The sequence below is a fragment of the Macrobrachium rosenbergii genome, chromosome 4 (assembly GCF_040412425.1).
Source record: "Macrobrachium rosenbergii isolate ZJJX-2024 chromosome 4, ASM4041242v1, whole genome shotgun sequence".
NCBI classification, from domain to species: Eukaryota; Metazoa; Arthropoda; class Malacostraca; order Decapoda; family Palaemonidae; genus Macrobrachium; species Macrobrachium rosenbergii.
This window is the reverse complement of record NC_089744.1, coordinates 4,026,493-4,045,000: the sequence shown is the minus strand read 5'-3', so window position 1 is coordinate 4,045,000 and position 18,508 is coordinate 4,026,493. Positions and strand designations below refer to the sequence as shown.

General features: G+C 35.8%; 2 protein-coding genes across 2 annotated transcripts in view; one reads left to right on the top strand and one right to left on the bottom strand.

Annotated features, from left to right (window-relative positions):
• Nucleotides 1–18,508, bottom strand: part of LOC136829995 (vesicle-associated membrane protein 7-like) — a 140,033-nt gene that overhangs the window by 75,639 nt on the left and 45,886 nt on the right. The gene's annotated exons all lie outside the window — the stretch shown is intronic.
• On the top strand, nucleotides 6,188–11,444 carry LOC136829974 (heat shock protein DDB_G0288861-like). Its single transcript, XM_067089154.1, has 5 exons — nucleotides 6,188–6,318; nucleotides 7,641–8,417; nucleotides 8,558–8,644; nucleotides 8,840–8,929; nucleotides 9,119–11,444. Exons 1-5 carry the CDS (start codon nucleotides 6,304–6,306, stop codon nucleotides 11,240–11,242), a joined length of 3,093 nt encoding a protein of 1,030 aa, XP_066945255.1. The 5' UTR covers nucleotides 6,188–6,303; the 3' UTR covers nucleotides 11,243–11,444.

The window sequence follows — 18,508 nt, the reverse complement described above, 5'->3', positions numbered from 1 at the left end:
GAACCAAGATGTGGCACAGTTACTGGAAGAAGGGTCTTTCAGTACAAGGCACCAAAAGGATCCATAGAGTTGTCTCAGGAATCGAAAGATATAAGATTCAGGAATGAATTAAGATAAATATTAATGTCATAAATGAAGGGTAAATATAAAAAAGAGGGTCTTCTAAGGTACCAAATGAGGGTCGATGCAATATCCTCAGATATAAACACGAGGAGTAAATTGGAGGTCAAAGTGGTGGCTTCTGAGTTACAGTTCGGAGATTTGTCTTCGAAACTGTCCTTGTTCTTGAAGACTTAGAGTCCGGATCAAAATAATAAAAAAAGAATAATAGTAACATAACAGCTAACAGAGTAATTTCACAATGAGTTATAATTTTAGGTTATAAATTTTAATTACGGCATGGAAATCAGCTCTAGATACTTACGACACAAATTTGGTTTCTTTAAACCATTATAAACAAATGAAAAATATTCATTAACATTACTTCAGAGCTCAAAATGCACCTAATAACAAAGAAAGTCCTCACACATTTCGCAATGATGAATTCTTATTCAGAGAACGTTGATTACACGCGGGAACATTATAAAATGGTATCGTTAAATTTGACAAGTATCATTGCAAACTTTCAGCGAATGCATCATTTCCCCCCTTCATTTTTCTTTACTTAACATCGGGCATTTTCTACCCTCCCGAAACACAAGCAGACGCGAAACTTCGGAAACAAAAGCGAACGCAAAAATGTTCAAAATTTCCAACTGTTTCGCTTTCGGAGTTTTCTCGCCAACTTATTTTTTTTCCTTCAGAAATTCATCGGTTCTGCAAACATCACGTCAACTGAACGATTCCGATCTAATCATGAGCGGTAGACTTGATCCGTAGATAAAATTCTAGTCTAGAAAATTGTAGCGAATCTATAGACCGACTCATAGATAAAATTCTAGTCTAGAAAATTGTAGCGAATCTATAGACCGACTCATAGATAAAATTCTAGTCTAGAAAATTGTAGCGAATCTATAGACCGACTCATAGATAAAATTCTAGTCTAGAAAATTGTAGCGAATCTATAGACCGACTCATAAATAATTATTAATGGATCTATATACCAGTACGTAGTCTAAGAGTTTAGAGTTTGCCTGCATGTAGCGTCAAATATAGATATTCATTACCTGCACCCGAAGTTATAGAGATAAGATAAACAAATTCGCCCTACCTTTCCGCCAGTAATGCGTCCACTTGAATGAATTCATATACGTGTAAAGTTTCACATGACACCTTGAAACAAAAAGTTAAACTCCACCAAGAAAGCTTGAAAAAATAAAAGACTGTTTCCGTACCGAAAGTAAGAATAACATCAGCCGAATAATATTTATCGTTGCAGTGAGATTAACGACAACTGTATGTTAAAATATGCTAATAAAAAGCTTATGGAGTTTCTAGTAATCCAGCTAATGTTGTTTTGTCGCTGCTGGTATGCAGGCAATTAGCAATATGCCCGGCACCTATTTTTGTCAATTAAACGCCAGCATTTCGCCTGTGGAATTTAATATGTGCAGGAGCATAGTTTGCCCGTAACTTACTCCAACAATTTGGATCAGAGGGGAAGCGTTGATCAGTCTCGCGCATTAACTAAATGACAGCGTTGACTAAATAATATCGAAGCACTAGTGCGCATGACTCGACTCTTCGGTGACGACACCAACGCCATCTATACTTTTCGGAAGCTGGTATCCCTTCCATCTCATTCCGCTCGTAATGGACACAAACTTTTGCGGAAAACGAATTAAAATTGACTTTCGCCGTTAGCTTTTCCCAGATCGTTCCAGCTTTTCCCAGATTGTTCCATTCCTAAGCTTGCCAAATCACAGAGGTATAAAAATCACAAAACCACGTTGCAGCCAGTGAGACTCAGGTCCCGAGAATCTGCAGATTCTTTCCAACTTTTGCAATTGTTCTGCTTTAGCTTCTTGAAGGACTTCAGTAGTCATTTACCTCGTTAGCTTGCCGGGCTGTTTCGCGGAGTGAGGAAATTTCATGAAGAAAAATGGTATCGCGCTGAGAAGAAGAAGAAGAAGAAGAAGAAGAAGAAGAAGAGAGAGAGAGAGAGAGAGAGAGAGAGAGAGAGAGAGAGAGAGAGAGAGAGAGATAATATGATGAAATACTGGTCTAATAAATACTGGTCTAAGTATATATATATATATATATATATATATACATATATATATATATATATATATATATATATATATATATATATATCATACAAATATATATATATATATAGATCCATAGATAGATAGATAGATTTATATATATATATATATATATATATATATATATATATATAAATATATATATATATATATATATATACACATAATTATATTTTATATAATGAAAAAACTGTCATAGAGAGTATACAAGCTTCTGTAAGTGAAACTTGTGAATCAAGCACCCGAAGGGCGTAGACAGCAGCGACTGATGTGATCATCTTTCATGAAACATCGTCATTAGAGGTAAACTGGCTTTTGGTGTTATGAATCCGATACTGCCGCCTGAGTTTCACTTTCGTCGAAATGGAACCTTTCACTAATCTCTTCGGCGGTGCTTCTTTCGGGTGATGTTCTCGCTCAGCAACAACGCTGTTTCCTCGACGGTGATGAAACTGAAACAACTTTCAATATTCAGACCTCTAGATTGTTGGTAGTTGCAGCAATTGCCGCTGCAACTTACGCTATTACTTCTTTTAGTTCTGATACTGATACGAACAGCAATGTCCCTATATTCTTTTGAAAATTAGGTTTCAGTTTTAATGCTTTATTCACAAAGCAATTATTGTCCGTTCACTGAGATACAACACAGAGGCTAAGTAACACTCAGAACCTGAGAATATGAAATATATATATATATATATATATATATATATATATATATATATATATATATATATATATATATATATATATATATATATATATATATATATATAAATAAATATACATATATATATATATATATGCATATATATATAATATATACAAAAATCTGTATACTGCATACACACATGTATATATACATATGTGTGTGTATACATTACTCTTTATTTCGACTTTGATTATCACCCAATGTACATTCTGAAGGAGAGAGGATGTTGTTGTTCCGTAAGCTCGGCGAACACTTTCAACTTTCTTATGAATGTCAGTAAACATTTTATTTGAATTGTTTATTTAAAATAAAATATTTGAGAACACTTCATATAAATATTATTTTGAAAAAAAAAAATCGGCCACTAGGTGATATTATGACCATTTTCTGAACTTTTGTCAGTTTATGCAGCGAACAAGCCAGGATTTAGTGCTCAGTTTAATTGACACGCGTGTATTCTTTGACGCAAGATTTAGAAATTTATTGCGCTGAAAATTTAAATGTTTCCAGATTACGGTTTTGCTTGCCTGATGCCTAGCGAGTGAAGCTTTCAGTTACTTTCTCCTTGGGTACGTGTACGAATGGTCGAGTTGCTGTATTTCATTTTTGATTTCGAAAACAGTTTTGATGCTTTAACCCGCAAAGAGCAGATGTTACTAGAATTCCTCTTGTGCAGTTTTGCACAATTCCTCTTTTCATATAAAGATACCTCACGTCCACACCTGTCAAGGGGTGTAAGTATAACAATCTACAATAGCTGTCTGGTTCCGTATGGTTAAGCTTTGGTTAACATGTCACAACATCAGCACAGGCCAAGCTATTTCTAGTCGTTATGATAAATCCTTACATCAAAATTATTATTTAGCGTTGTTACTTTTCGACTGCAAAAGTACTGAATCCAGGAAGACCTTCATTCACTAATAATCATTTCGTCATATTTTTCAGATTGCAACCAAACCAGAAAGTTTAGGATGAGATGATCATGTTTAAGCCTCGAGCTTGCGAGGTTCACATCATTCCACTCTTCAGACCTTCCCCCCGTCCCCAAACATAAAATTCCCATTAGAAATTAATTGCATAATCGTCTTGGGTGGCGAGATCGCTATCTGATCAGAGCTGGTTGCGTAGAAAAGGTTTCTATAATGTATGACACTAAACTAAGGGGCGAAATAGTGCTGGTTCTCTGCACGGATGGGAGGCTATAGGTCTAGGTAAATGTTTCTGGTATTTAGAGGGTGGTGCGCTCCGAATGAAAATAGCTTCTTGTCAGTTAGTTATTTTTTGTTCACGATGATAGGATGTCCTGTGATATTCTGATGAATGATTTGAATGGAGGAACAAATCCTCAGTCACGAATGTGTGCAAACATATTTGAAAATGAAGCTAAACAGGGAGCTTTCGAGACTCTGTAACTGAAAAGGGGAAACGTACAGATTCTCGAAAGCTCTCTGTTTAGCTTTATTTTTAAACATATTCGTACGGATACATGACTGTGGATTTGATTCTCCGTTTAAGACTCGTGCTACTATAGTATGTTTTAATGATCTGAATGCTACCCACAATATTCTGTGAAAATTCTAAGGCAAATCAACTATGATTACAACTTTATAATTTTCTTGTTCATTCAAATACTTGAAACCAAGTTTTTTTTAGGAATGACTGGAATAGTTCTTGTAAACACCAAAGCACTTAAGACTCGTATCAAAAAAGATTCCACTGAAATATGTTAATCTGAACACTCTTGTCTTTATTCTGCCCTGCTTCGTTTCTTTAATGAGAAGGATAATACTAAAAAAAAAAAAAAATAAAAGAAAACTGACTTACACCTCAAAGACTGGAGTAAAAGGCAATAGATCTACTGTACATCCACTGTCCACCTAAAACTCACGTAATAAAGAACCCATCCATTAAATATTAAATAATGAACACACACATCTGGAGCGCAGAGGGCAGGCACGAACTTTTGACAGGGTAAGGGAGCAGACACCTAAACTGACGGGTGACAATAAAGATTAAAGGAGTTTTCGAAGAATACATAGGCAGGTCAAAGGCTGATATGACCGTTTTCGAGGCGGTGTATACTTTGCACTAATTTCTCCATGTATTAGTGGCAAAAATATAGTATAAACAAGATAGATTTCAGTAATGATGATTCGGGTAATCGAGGTTTAAACTTAAAAAGAAAACTTGCTAAAATGAACAAAAGTCAGGGAAACAAATATTATTATTTTAAAAGACAATTTTTGCTCAAGTATTTCAGATAAATAGCTTTATGAATTAAGGAAATAAATGTTGTTGCATACTTCTTTTGTGAGCATTGTAAGCAAGATATGAAAATGGATTTACATGCAAATGAATGTAGAAGAACAGGTGACACAGTAAATCGTTTCACCTTGACAATATTTATAAGAATGATATCGTTTTAGTTTTAATTTTTTTTTTTGCTGTCATGTGTCTTACTCAGCACTATGTAAGTACATACATTTCTATACGTAAGAACACTTAGGATTTTTTATTTATTAAACTTATTATTCCAGTAACATTTATACATATAAAACAATCACACACACACACACACGTGAGTTTCGTGTCTTGACACAAGCTCTGTTAAATTTCAAACATTCATGCTCGTGAGAAAATAGGTTAACAGAAATACTTGACTTGTTTGTTTATGTAAAATACACGCTCATACATTTATGCCAAGTATTGCTTAAGAAACAAACAACCATTTAGGACCTCACATAATGGAGAGTTGGAGATGAATAAAAAAAAGGGGGAAAATAAAGAAGAACCAATGAACCAATGAATCACAGGCACTTTTCTTCATCTGATATTTTTCTACATTCACTGACGTTCCGGTCTTCGAAAGGCGTCAAACGGAATCTTGGAACATGAAGGCTGAAGGAGGTGCTGTTTATCCTTGTCTAAACCCGAAGCTTTGGGCAAACGGGTTAAGCCAGATGCATGGAGGACACACACACACACCCCCCTCGGTATCCCATGGGGCTTGGGGCACTGAACTGACTTAAAATCAAATTTTTTTTAAAAAGCAGAAATTATTGTCAAAGGCATCCCTGTATTAGTATGACGGGAGAAGCAGGAATTTGACAACCGTGGTATTCTCTCCTCCTCCAGAATATACAAGTGCTGCAACCTGCCAAGTTATACTGTCTGATGATTGGAAAGGGGGTCAAGGCCCTACAGGTGAGAGGGAAGGGGGTGGGAGGGTGGTTGAGGAGTCCACTATATCGGTGGAAGGAAAGTGATATGATTTTAGGGACGGGGGGTCAAGGAGGCGGTAATCGACTGCCGCCAAACTAGATCCTGGGAAAGGCGCTATATAAAGTCAGCTCGGAGGACAGTTCTCCGTTCACTAACATCATGGCGTTCAACAAGGTAGGTGTCCCCAGTTTTGGCTACGGGAGAGAGATCAGCCCTGTAAAATTTCGAAAGCCAGATCGTTAACAGACAAGTGTAGGCTGAGTGATTATGGAGCGTGAGCTGCTTTCTGTACTGTGCGTACATAATGCTGTCAAGATAAGGGTCTGTTGCTTTGCTTAAAGGCAGGATTTTCCTTGCATGTATGACTGACGTGATTGCATGCAACTATATATATATATATATATATATATATATATATATATATATATATATATATATATATAATATGACAAATAGTTTTCCCAGTATATATATATAAATAGACAGGTACATAATCTCATATGATCAAATAGAGTGGTGAAATCGATACCACTGAATAGAATAGATTTCTTAAATATCATAAAGATATAAAAAAGTGAATCTTCATTGCGTCATCGTTTGATGACGTCATGTCAAGAAACTATTTATAAATGTTTCTCAATCGTCTTCATAATTATTAAGATGCTGAGGTTTTAAACTACTAACACTTAACAATTACAAATAAAACTTAAGGAAAAAGTGATTTCTAGGTAAGATAAAGCATCGATAGGGTTATTAGTTGTGCAAGGTAAAAAGGACAGGAAGTGATTGACATATGTATCATAACACGAATAATATCTCCTCATATCAACAGTGTGTCACGTTCATATAGTCTCTTGAAAGAAAACGGATAATTAAATGATAATATACATAATGTATTAGGATAAGTATTTTTAGTAAATTAAGGGAAAGTACTTAAATAGGAAACATCAAATAAGAATTAATTAGTAAAAATTTACATAGATTTCTCGAAAAGTTTACTTTATTAGTCACATTACAAACACGAACTTGTCAACTAGCCTTTTCTATATCTTTTTACCTTCTGTACCTTTACGTTTACAATTGCACATTTACGAACGTATTTTCGGAGACAGTCTGACAAAATTGCATTGTACAAATTGGTTTTTATCTTTGTCAGGGATAGTCTCTATCATCAAAGGGTCTCTGGTTTTACGTTTCAGCTCAGTGGTCTGGTAAAACTAAAGCATAGTTAACTTTTTACGTTTCTGCTGTTCCATATTTGTCTAAAGCCGTTGTTTTGATTCTCTCGTCATTTTTTTTAAGATCAGCTTTTTATGTACCTTTAGTTATCTGTGATAAAAACTAAGAAGCTTCTGAATATATTGCAGGGAATGGTTCATCTCAGATTAAAATGTTGAATACACCTTGCATTAACAGCCTCAGAGCAACATAGAAATCCAAATCTAAAAAGAAAAATCTTGAGCTTTTTATCCTAATTCAAATGTCCCCATTTTCAGGTGGGGTATCTGGTAGTAGCGATGGCTGCTGTTGTGGCAGCCATGCCTCCAGAGAGCCCAGCACCAGCAGCCTTCCGAAACACAGACCTCCAGCAAGAGGAAACGAAAGGGTTGGCCCAGTATGGATCGAGGAGTGCTTATCCTAACCCAGAAAGTTCAAATTTTCCTGTTACCAGTGATCCTACATATTCCGAAAGACAACAAGACTTTCCACTCCAAGGAGGTTCAGTGCAAGATCTCGGACAGAGATTTGAGGCACAGCAAGATGCATCTTATGGTCCACTCCAGGGCAATTCTGCCCAGAGCGAGTTCAGGCAAGATGCCAACATTGAACAGAGGAACTACAGAGACCAGTCTCTTGAAAATCAACAGACTCAATTCCAAAACCAAAATTACGGGCCAAACACATACGAGGATCCATCTCAAAGGAATAATGACCGTTTGAATCAAAACTTGAACCCAGATCTGCCTGGGTCTCAGCAGTACAATCAAAGGCAAGGTAACCGGGAGCAGTTCGTTGGCCAAAGATCAGAACTATCTCAGCAAAATGTGGCTACAGAGTCCTTTAGTTCTGGTTCTTTCCAGAATCAAAGAATCGAGAGCCAGCAAAGAAACCAGAATCAGTTTTCAGAAATTTCCTCATCGAGTGCCAGAGGACCTGGAGCTGCGCCCGCTAATGTTGAAAACACCGCCAATCAAGAGTTCCAGAGGTCAAACACAAGATACAGAGGCAGCCAACGATATGATGACAGCCTGAATGCTCAAGATGATCCAAATGTAAGTTATACAATTTCTCTAGACTTCGACCTTAGATTATGCAGATGATTATAAACATCATTTTGTATGTCAGCAAACCAGTTTTTGTTGAAAGTTATATCTAAAGGAAATGATTTAATATTAAATTTTTATAATTTCAGGTTGGTAATTACCAGTACTCTTACGACATTCGCTCAGAAGACACAGGCGACATGAAATATCATAAGGAGAGCCGTGATGGAAATAAGGTAAGAGGCAGTTATGTTCAGTTATTTTTGTCACTTATGCAATGATATTATTTAATGCATCAGCAGCAACTGGAATGAATGAGATCTTACTTATTCACAATGCTCAAACAGAATTCCTCCCATTAGCTTTTAAACAAATACCCTTTGGTGAGTCCACAACCAAATCCTAGGTGACATTTCTATAATGGTTTACAGGTAATTGGTGAATACAGAGTGAAGGAAGCTGACGGATCGATGCGAATTGTAAAATATACTGCCGATGCTGAAAACGGATTCCAGGCAACGGTCAGTACATTGATGTGATATATTTAAACTATATTTCCATCATCCAAATAACAGACTAGGGGCAAAGGAAACCTTTGGTATTATTATCATAACATTACACACTAAGTATCCCACAGCTATATAAATACCATTCTCTTTTCATACAGAAAAACCTAAATTACAAAAATTTCTCGCTTTTATTTTTACCAGGTGGAGTATGTCATGGAGGATGAAGAACCTGCCGAGTTCGGCGCCAAAATGGTTCCCAAAACTACTCGCCCCAAGAACCAGAGAAACTTCGGTAACAGGAGAGTTTTTGAACCAGCCAGGAATACTCCCGCTGCTGGAGACCATGAAAGACCTGAGAATCTTCCACGATCAGAGAAGGCTGATGGTATGTCACTCTTTTTGAATTCACCTGCCAGTGAAGGACAAGTAAGACCTCGCCCAGGTTTTGCTGGGGACAACAGAAACTTCCAAGCACAAAGATTTGACGAATCTTTCCAAGGAAGTCCAGAATACCAACAAGACTCTAGGGAGTTTTCAAGCAATATCCAAGGATCTGAATTCCACGAGCAGAATAATAACGAAAGACAGTTTTCTCAAGGAAATGTCAGAGGTCAGTCGCAGATATTAGACGAATCTTCCCTCCAAGGTCAAAGCAGGAGACCTCTCCCATTCCAGGGTAGGGATAGGCAGCAATTCCAAGATAGAAATCAGTTCCAAACTCAAAACAATGACCGGTTCAATAATCAAAATAGGAATCAAGAAAGGTACAACTATGAAAACCAAGAGAGAGAACGGTACCAGAATCAAAACAGAGAACAATTCCAGAACGAAAACAGGAACCAGTTCCAAGGAGAAGGTCAGTCACAGAGTCAAGAGAGATATCAGTTTGATAACCAGGAGCAGAACCAATTCCCAGTTGACAACAGAGAACAGTTTTCGACCCAAAACAGAAATCGCTTCCAAAATCAAAACAGAAATAATTTCCAAAACAATGAAAGAGAACAAAGAAGAGAGAGCCAGTTCCAGTCCCAGAATGTGAATACGAACCAAAGGCAGGATTTAAACACATTCCAGAACCAAAGACAAAATGTTTTCCAGGGTCAAATGCAGCATCAAGGAAGAAATACATTTAATGAACAAGAGAGACTGTCATCACAGTTCCAAGAAAACTCTTTCCCGAGTCAGGAGAGGCCAAGTCCTTCAAATAACGATAAAAACACATTCCATGCCCAGTACCCAAATGAAAATAGCAACCAGTTCCAGCAACAACAACGTAATCAATACAACTCACAAGAAAATGCTCAATACTCAAATAATTTTCAAGCACAACCAAATGAGCAGCTTAGCAGCCAGAGAAGGATTCAGACCCAAGGTCAGGTTAGACAACACTTGTCAACACAAGGAGGCAATCAGTTTCAGAACTCAGCGGAAAACCGACCCATTCAACAGTACAATGAAAGACTTCAAACCCAGCTCAATGAATTCCAAGATTTCAGTGAAAATCAGTACTCTAGACAAAGGGTAGAAAACTTCCCTTCTCAGGGTCTGAACCAATTCCAAAATCAGAATAGACGCCCAGTACAGACTGGCCGTGAGCAGTTCAGAGAATCATCGCTTTCTGGATCACAAAATCAGTTTAATGAGCAAAATCTTGCTCAGTTTGCTGGTCAGAACAGATTGCAGTATCAAAAACAGCGAAGCAATGTTGATGGACTTCAGTCTTCACAGGAGACCGAGTCCCAAGGACAACGTTATGGAGTTGACTCCCAAGACGGTCATTTTCAGGGAGAGGGTGTATATCATGCAATGAATGACAAGAGATACGAAAGTCAGAGGTATGGACAAAATATCAGACAGCAAGGTTCCTCAACCCTCGACCAGGTAAGTACTTTTGCTGAGAGGGACGATCCTTCCAACACCAGATTAAGAAACTTTGATGGTAATGAATTTGTGGGTATTTCTAGAGAGAATGAAAACTATCAACGGGAAGAGCAGTTCTCTAGGAATCAACAAAGTCAGGGTCGGCTATCTCCCCTTCCCAATTCTCCATTAATTGAGTTTCAAGACCAACGTCACTCTGCTGGTTTAGTCGGACAACAGTCTACTAACTTTAATAATGACTTGACCAGAGCAGTTTCTTCACAACAATTCCAAAATGAGAATTTTTCACAGACTTCATCACAGGGCCCACACCAAGACCAGCGCTTTGGTCTTCAGCAAAGTCAAGAATCATTTCGACCCACCCAAGTCAGCAGTGGAATTCCTCAAGCGCCAGTAAGGCACCAGAGGTTCGAAACTATTGCTGAGCCTCATCCACAAGCATAAATATCCGTGTCATGAAAAAGTAAAACTTACTTTCTATATCAGGGGCAAATATCTAAAGCGGTTATGTTAAATCTGAAAAGGATTTAGCACTAGATCTCAAAAACGGATCAACTATCCGAGGGCATATAACTTAGACCTACGTGCTATTATATTTGTAAAAATATGATGTAAGTTTGTCAGTAATAAAAACATAAAACAAGAATTGTCAGCTTTTCATTCCGAAAGACACTAAATTCCTATTTCCAAACTAACCATGGACATTAATATATGTGCACTCTACATTTGATAATACCTTGAGCAAAAGACCTAGAGTTGCTCACGCCATTTCAGCAGGTTGCAGCTAGCTTAAAAGCAGATCAAAGGCATATTTCAATAGGTATACATCCTAACTTGATATTCCCTTTGCCAAATTTTAACTTTGGCCCTAGTAAGCATGAACGGAATGGAGCACTACTCAGCCACATCGTCCACTTTGGCTGATTACACCTTTTTCATCGTGAAAAGTAGGGTAAACCACACGCATATTCGTGCTAAAGTACGTACGCACACACACACACACACACACACACATATATATATATATATATATATATATATATTCCTTTAGTTGCGAGAATCGGATTTTATTAAAACTAAAAAATCGTTTTATATCTCCCGCCTAATAGCTGCTGCCATCTAGTGACCACAAGCAAGGCAAAACCATAACAAAACTGTAACAGGTGACTGATCAGTAGTATTTGGTCTGTGTTGGGAACTTCCATGAGACAAGGATATCCTTGATGCCTCTTCTACCCGTTACGGACTGCTCTACAGCTAGAGCCTGTGGCAGCACAAGGCGGACTTAATCTGGCATGAACGACTTCGGACCTCCGGATACAAGTTTTAACTTCTGTTTAAACCATCTTAAACGATTTAGAGGTGAGCGTTTTGGTTTATAGATATGCACTACATGGAGTTGAATAGGTCACAATTAATTTCTAAGTTAGGCTAGCATGCGTCTTCTTAAATTCAAGTTAGCCAGTAATATTATGATGTGGTCAACGCCTAGGATTTTGGCTGCCGGTAATTCGTGGTGTTTTGATGTGTATGAAAGGTATTTTACTCGGCTGGCACATTTACACAAATCAAGTATGTCTTTTATGGGTACGCTTACCGAAGCTTCAGAAGGCTTCAGTAAGCAACCGTCCGTAAAACATCTACCAAACCAGAATATGAAATGAGCTGCTGTAAAAGGCTTATGGAAAACGGCGAGGGATGTATTTTAGTGGTAGTTCTCTACATTGGAGTGGTTTAGCTTTGTTCTGAAGTCTCCAAAAATGTTTTAATATGAAAAGCATACTCAGATCTATTGGAATTTTAGAGATGAGTATTTCTCCATCTTTTGTTTTTGCTTCGACGTTCATAACCATTCTCTCTCTCTCTCTCTCTCTCTCTCTCTCTCTCTCTCTCTCTCTCTCTCTCTCTCTCTCTCTCCATACAGATTAATATATGTTGCTGAAATGATTATGAGCCAATATATACTTCAGCCTAGTAGTGAAATACTTCAGCCTAGTAGTGAAGTGAGATGAGTATCATTAGCCTAGGTTTTTTTTTTTGCTGACCCCTGTATTCAATAAAATACTGTTACCAACCATGGAAATTCCGGTACAGTCGTTGTTGAAAAGTCGAAAAAATGCCATTTCCTACTAGGGAATTTAAGATGCAGCAGCCTAGCCTATAGTCTGTTTTTTTCCATCTGTCCACCCGCCTGTGGTGCTCGCGCATGGTAACACTGCGTCCCGGGCTTTAAATAGTTACTATGTGTAAGTTTTAGCTAAATAAAAGGATATCTGGGTGTACATTTGCAACTGAAAAGTGTTTTAATAATTTACTGATAAAAATTAAAAGTGTATACTGATATACTTACGTGTAATGAAGTAACACGTAGCTTAGCAGCAGAGTAGGTGTGGTCCAATAAAACTGACATCTTGCCGGAGTGAACTGCTAGAGAAGCAATTTTCACGCCACTGCGTCTGGCTGTTTCATTCGCCACCCCGAAAAGGCAGCTTACATTCAACAATAATAACAATATCGTGTTTCAAATATTAACGGTGTAATTCGCATACAGTAAATTATTAAAACACTTCCCAGTTGCAAATGTACACCCAGATACCCTTTTATTTAGCTAAAACTTACACATAGCGTAACTATTTAAAGCCTGGGATGCAGTGTTACCATGCGTGAGCACCACAGGCGGGTGGACAGATGAAAAAAAAACAGACTATAGTTTCCTTTATCGAGTAGTCGAAAAAAGACCATTTCCTACTAGGGAATTAAGATATAGCAGCCTAGCCTAGGCTTCTTTCTTATTGAAGCTTATCAAGGGAATTTTTGATACATTGTCCTGTCCTAGGCTTCTTTGGTGTGTAGTTAACAAACCGATGCAGCCTACTAGGGAATTTCAGACACAATATGCAAGCCAAGCTTTTATTTTTGGTTAGGCTTATAGATAAAAGGATTAATTGAAATTTGTGTCGTATGCGCCATACCCCCTTTCAAATGTGCCAAAAAGCTAAGGGGGGGGGGTCGTCTGCTTTCTCTTGTAAGCAATGCCCTAAAGTAACCTGCTTTGTGTGTGCGTCCGGACTTTGAGAGTTTTTATATTGTGAAAAAAAGTTGAGTGTTAGAGAGAAATATGAAGGGATTTCTTTAGTTTCCTGAATTGTGATTTTTCAGTAATAAGTATATATAAAGGTTGTGTTTGACATTTATTAATTCACCTGTTGCTGATTAAAAGAAACTAATTTTAAAGGTTCAAAATTTACTTAGACATGGGAATAAAAAATAATCTTAAAAATTAAAAATTTTCAATAATAATTGCCCATTTTTGTGCAAATAGATGTCTCATTGAAATCTAGTTACAGAGAATTGGGAAAATCACATTGGAAATTTTTACAGTTCTTAAATTATAAAAAATTGTAAATAATTTTAATTAGGTATAATCATTGTGAGCCTATTCCATTGCATTTAGCACTGACAAGAAAATTTTCTTATGGTTCAGAAATTTTAGAAAAATGTAGTTTTCAATTTTTATAAATGATCCATAATACGACCATACTATGTAAATTTTTTGTCAGATAATATAGTCATTTCTGGTGAGAAAATAACCTTCCCTACTACAGAAAGTAAGATGAATACCATATTTTACAATTTTATTTTTTCGGATAAACTTAGGTTTTTTAGTTTCTCGGCTTCCCCCAGGCATACCACAGCTGAAATGAATCTATCTATATAATATATATATATATATATATATATATATATATATATATATATATATACATATATATATATACTATGCATATACATATACTATATACTATGTATATTGTATATATATATATATATATATATATATATATATATATATATATATATATATATATATATATATATATATTAACTTTATCACATACACAATTGTTCTGTGCATTAGTAGAATTACTAAAAGGACCTCATTCAAACTGGATGGTATCTAATGGAGTATTTCTTCAGAAAAAGTTACAAGCTTTCTTGGACAAACAGTCCACAGTATCAAGTATCCGTACTTTTTCTGAATAAATACTCCATTAGAGACCATCCAGCTTGAATGAGGTCATATATATATATATTTATATATATATATATATATATATATATATATATATATACTTTAATTGCACAGTTGTTTCAAACAGAAAGCAGAAACATGTCATGTTTGGAAGTTCAGCTCATGTATGCGTATATTGATATTGTTTTTAGGCTTATATATATATATATATATATATATATATATATATATATATATATATATATATATATATATATATATATATATATATATATATATATATATATATATATATATATATATATATGTAAATGTATATATGCATGTTTATGTGTGTCTGTGTGTATGTATGTACATATGTATGTATATACATATATATATATATATGTATATATAAATATATATATATATATATATATATATATATATATATATATATATATATATATATATATATATATATATATATATATATATATCTATTATATATATATAAATATATGTATATACTGTATATATATACAGTATATATATATTTTGTCACTTCTGCCATATTTAGATTTGTGGTGATAAGAGTATCTAAAACAAAACAAACTATGCGCCGAAGTATCATCAGCACAATCGAGTTTTCTGCATAGCGCATAATGCTGTATGAAACTTTCAGTCACGGCCCATGAAACTCAGCCACGGTCCGGTGGTGGCCTGTGTTGTTGATACCTATGTCGGGGCCAGAAGTACGATTTTGGCTAACATTAACCATAAATAAAATAAAAACCACTGAGGATAGAGGGTTGCCATTTGCTATGTTTGACGATTGGAGGGTGGATCATCAACATATCAATTTGCAGCCCTCTAGCCTCAGTAGTTTTAAGACCTGAGGGCGGACGGAAAAAGTGCCGATAGACAAACAAAGCGTCACAAGAGTTTTCTTTTACAGAAAACTAGAAAGTGCAGGGAATTTGAAAAGTTGAGAGATCGGTGTGGCTACTATAAATATATATATATATATATATATAGTATATATATATATATATATATATATATATATATATATATATATATATATATATATATATATATATATATATATATATATATATATATATGAGTGTGAGTGTGTGTTGTCACAAATACCCCTGAATATCGATTTGTCCTTACCGATGATAATTATACTTGATAGTGCATCTGTCCCAACCAAGATTCGAACTTACGGCTTTTGGTGTTTGATGCAGAGGTTGACAGTCGAATTATCCATTCGGCCATCAAGAAAGATGGAAGTTGATGTCGACTCTGCCATACATATTCCTGTCGAATTCAGGTTCTGTACTTGGAATCAAAACCAACCCCTCTAATCAAACCAACCCCCTCTAAGAGCTAGTCCTCTATCTATGATTGATGATTACAAAGTAAATAATTACAAAATAATGTAACCTAGACTAACTAGTGAAACTAACATTAAAAGGCGATACTTTTTCATTTTTTTTTATAAGCTTCTGAATATTAGTTCCTCACTCCTGTTAAGAAAATAACGAATATAATTCTAGAATTTTAAAATCTTTCGCGCTCACAAATAGTACGCCCCCTAGAAATACCTAGGTTGAAACCACTGTCTACATGATTGATGATTACAAAGTCCGTAACAGACGTGAATTTTTTAAGCTCACAAATAGTAAGCCAGAAATACCTAAATTCGACAGGAATTATTATGTATAGCATAGTCAGCATCAACCTGTGTTTCTTGGTAAATCACGATAACGTATGTTGCTGATTGGTAATGGATTCTTAGTTGTGACGTCACTTCGTTATTCACTGGGATCTCATTAACGATTTATTGGAATCTCTGTCACCTGGATAAGATGATGCTGGGGATATGGACACGAATGATAATAAGGATATTATAGTCGTGCATCAAAGTTTGCTCATTTATCTGAATCATCCGTATTAAAGGCAAACTCCCTGCCTGGGACCACGGAGAACGCCGCAACTTATTGAAGTGTTTTTGTAACAGTTCGTGAATCAGCTTCTGTGAAATATATATGTACAGTATATATAATATGTGTGTGTAAATATGTATATATACATTTTTATATACATTAATATATACTGTATGTATATATATATATATATATATATATATATATATATATATATATATATATATATATAATTCATGAATAATATCTTAAGTTTATGACAAAATTAATGTAGTATTTCAATTTATGGAAATCATCATCGATGCAAGTTCATTTTTATAACACAAGTATCTGTGATGAATTAATTATCGTTCGAAAATTGACTTAAAGTATTAGAAAGTGCTTGCTTGGACTGATGGGGTGAGTTATTGTAAAGGAAGGTTTTTAACACCCATTTACAGAGAGGGAGAGAGAGAGAGTGTGTGTAAGATAGAGATGAATGGAGCAGTGTGTCGAAGAAGGTTCGAGACGTTGTTGCTGATGAGTCACCTATGCATGTGAATGCTAATGTTGTGGAAGTTTTATTCAAAGGGCGTTCATTTTCGATTCATTCTTGATTCAGCAGTTAAAGAATGAACGCTGCGAAGATCAGTCTCGTCCGAAAATATGAATCTTGTAATCCGCTCCGGAATAACGTCTGAAGGTATCAAAATATTGGTTATTTTGCACAAAAAATTGTTCAAGATGAATGTAACAAGCAGCATTTACTTTATTACCAGAGCCTCAAAGTCAAACGAAAATTACATTTGAAAAGAAGACCTTCAGCCAATCGGTGATGAAATTAGGAAACAGGTGAAGGCGATGCCTTGGTTACAATGACTGGCTTTTATAGGAGAGAAGAGATAAAAAGTACAATACTCTTTCACAAGGTTCTTTGTTGAAAAGATGCGTAGGTTAGCAAATGAGCCAGCCATACTGCTTCCATTCAGAGCCACGTTATTTACATCCTTTGCGATAAAGTTAAGGATATCTTAGTTTTACCAGACCACTGAGCTGGTTAACAGCTCTCCTAGGGCTGGCCCGAAGGATTAGACTTATTTTACGTGGCTAAGAACCAATTGGTTACTTAGCAACGGGATCTACAGCTTATTGTGGAATCCGAACCACGTCATAGCGATAGATAAGGTATATATTTATTACTGCTAATTATTGTTAATTTTATCATTATTATTATTATATAACCGTAAACAAGTACGAACGTGTCAATTGACTATTTATTTATTCATCACTTTTTTTCATTCTTTATTTTTATTATGTTTTTTTATTTTCTCATAAAAACTACACCGCCAATGGCTTCCCCTCCGGCTCCGTCAACCCAAGGCAAAAATGAACTCGATCAGAGCCTTCAAAGGAAAGCTGGAAATAGGAAAAAAATGAAGCCAATCTGAGGGCAAAGACAGTTATTTTTCCTGTCATCTTTCCGTTCTTTTCTTCCGAATTGGTTCGCGCCCCCTTTGACGTAAAGACGACGTAAGCGAGAGGAGGGGCAGTGAAATAGAATGCCCTTTTGCGGGGTATGTTGCTCAGGTGACATACCCGTTTGTATTTGCTCTTCTCCTTTTACCTGACCGCGCCCTGCAGGGTAATCATTGCACACAGACAAAAAGGGAACTTAATGCCTTTTATTTTTTCTCAATCTTATTTATATTTTCTCAGTCTTTTCCTTCTTTGTTTCCTGAAGCTTGCTTCACCATCCTTTTTTTT

What these genes read in the sequence shown, in the direction of transcription:
- LOC136829974 (XM_067089154.1), top strand. An exon ending in ATGCTCAAGATGATCCAAAT is followed by an intron (nt 8,418 to 8,557) that starts GTAAGTTATACA and finishes TTATAATTTCAG; the next exon opens with GTTGGTAATTACCAGTACTC. An exon ending in AGAGCCGTGATGGAAATAAG is followed by an intron (nt 8,645 to 8,839) that starts GTAAGAGGCAGT and finishes AATGGTTTACAG; the next exon opens with GTAATTGGTGAATACAGAGT.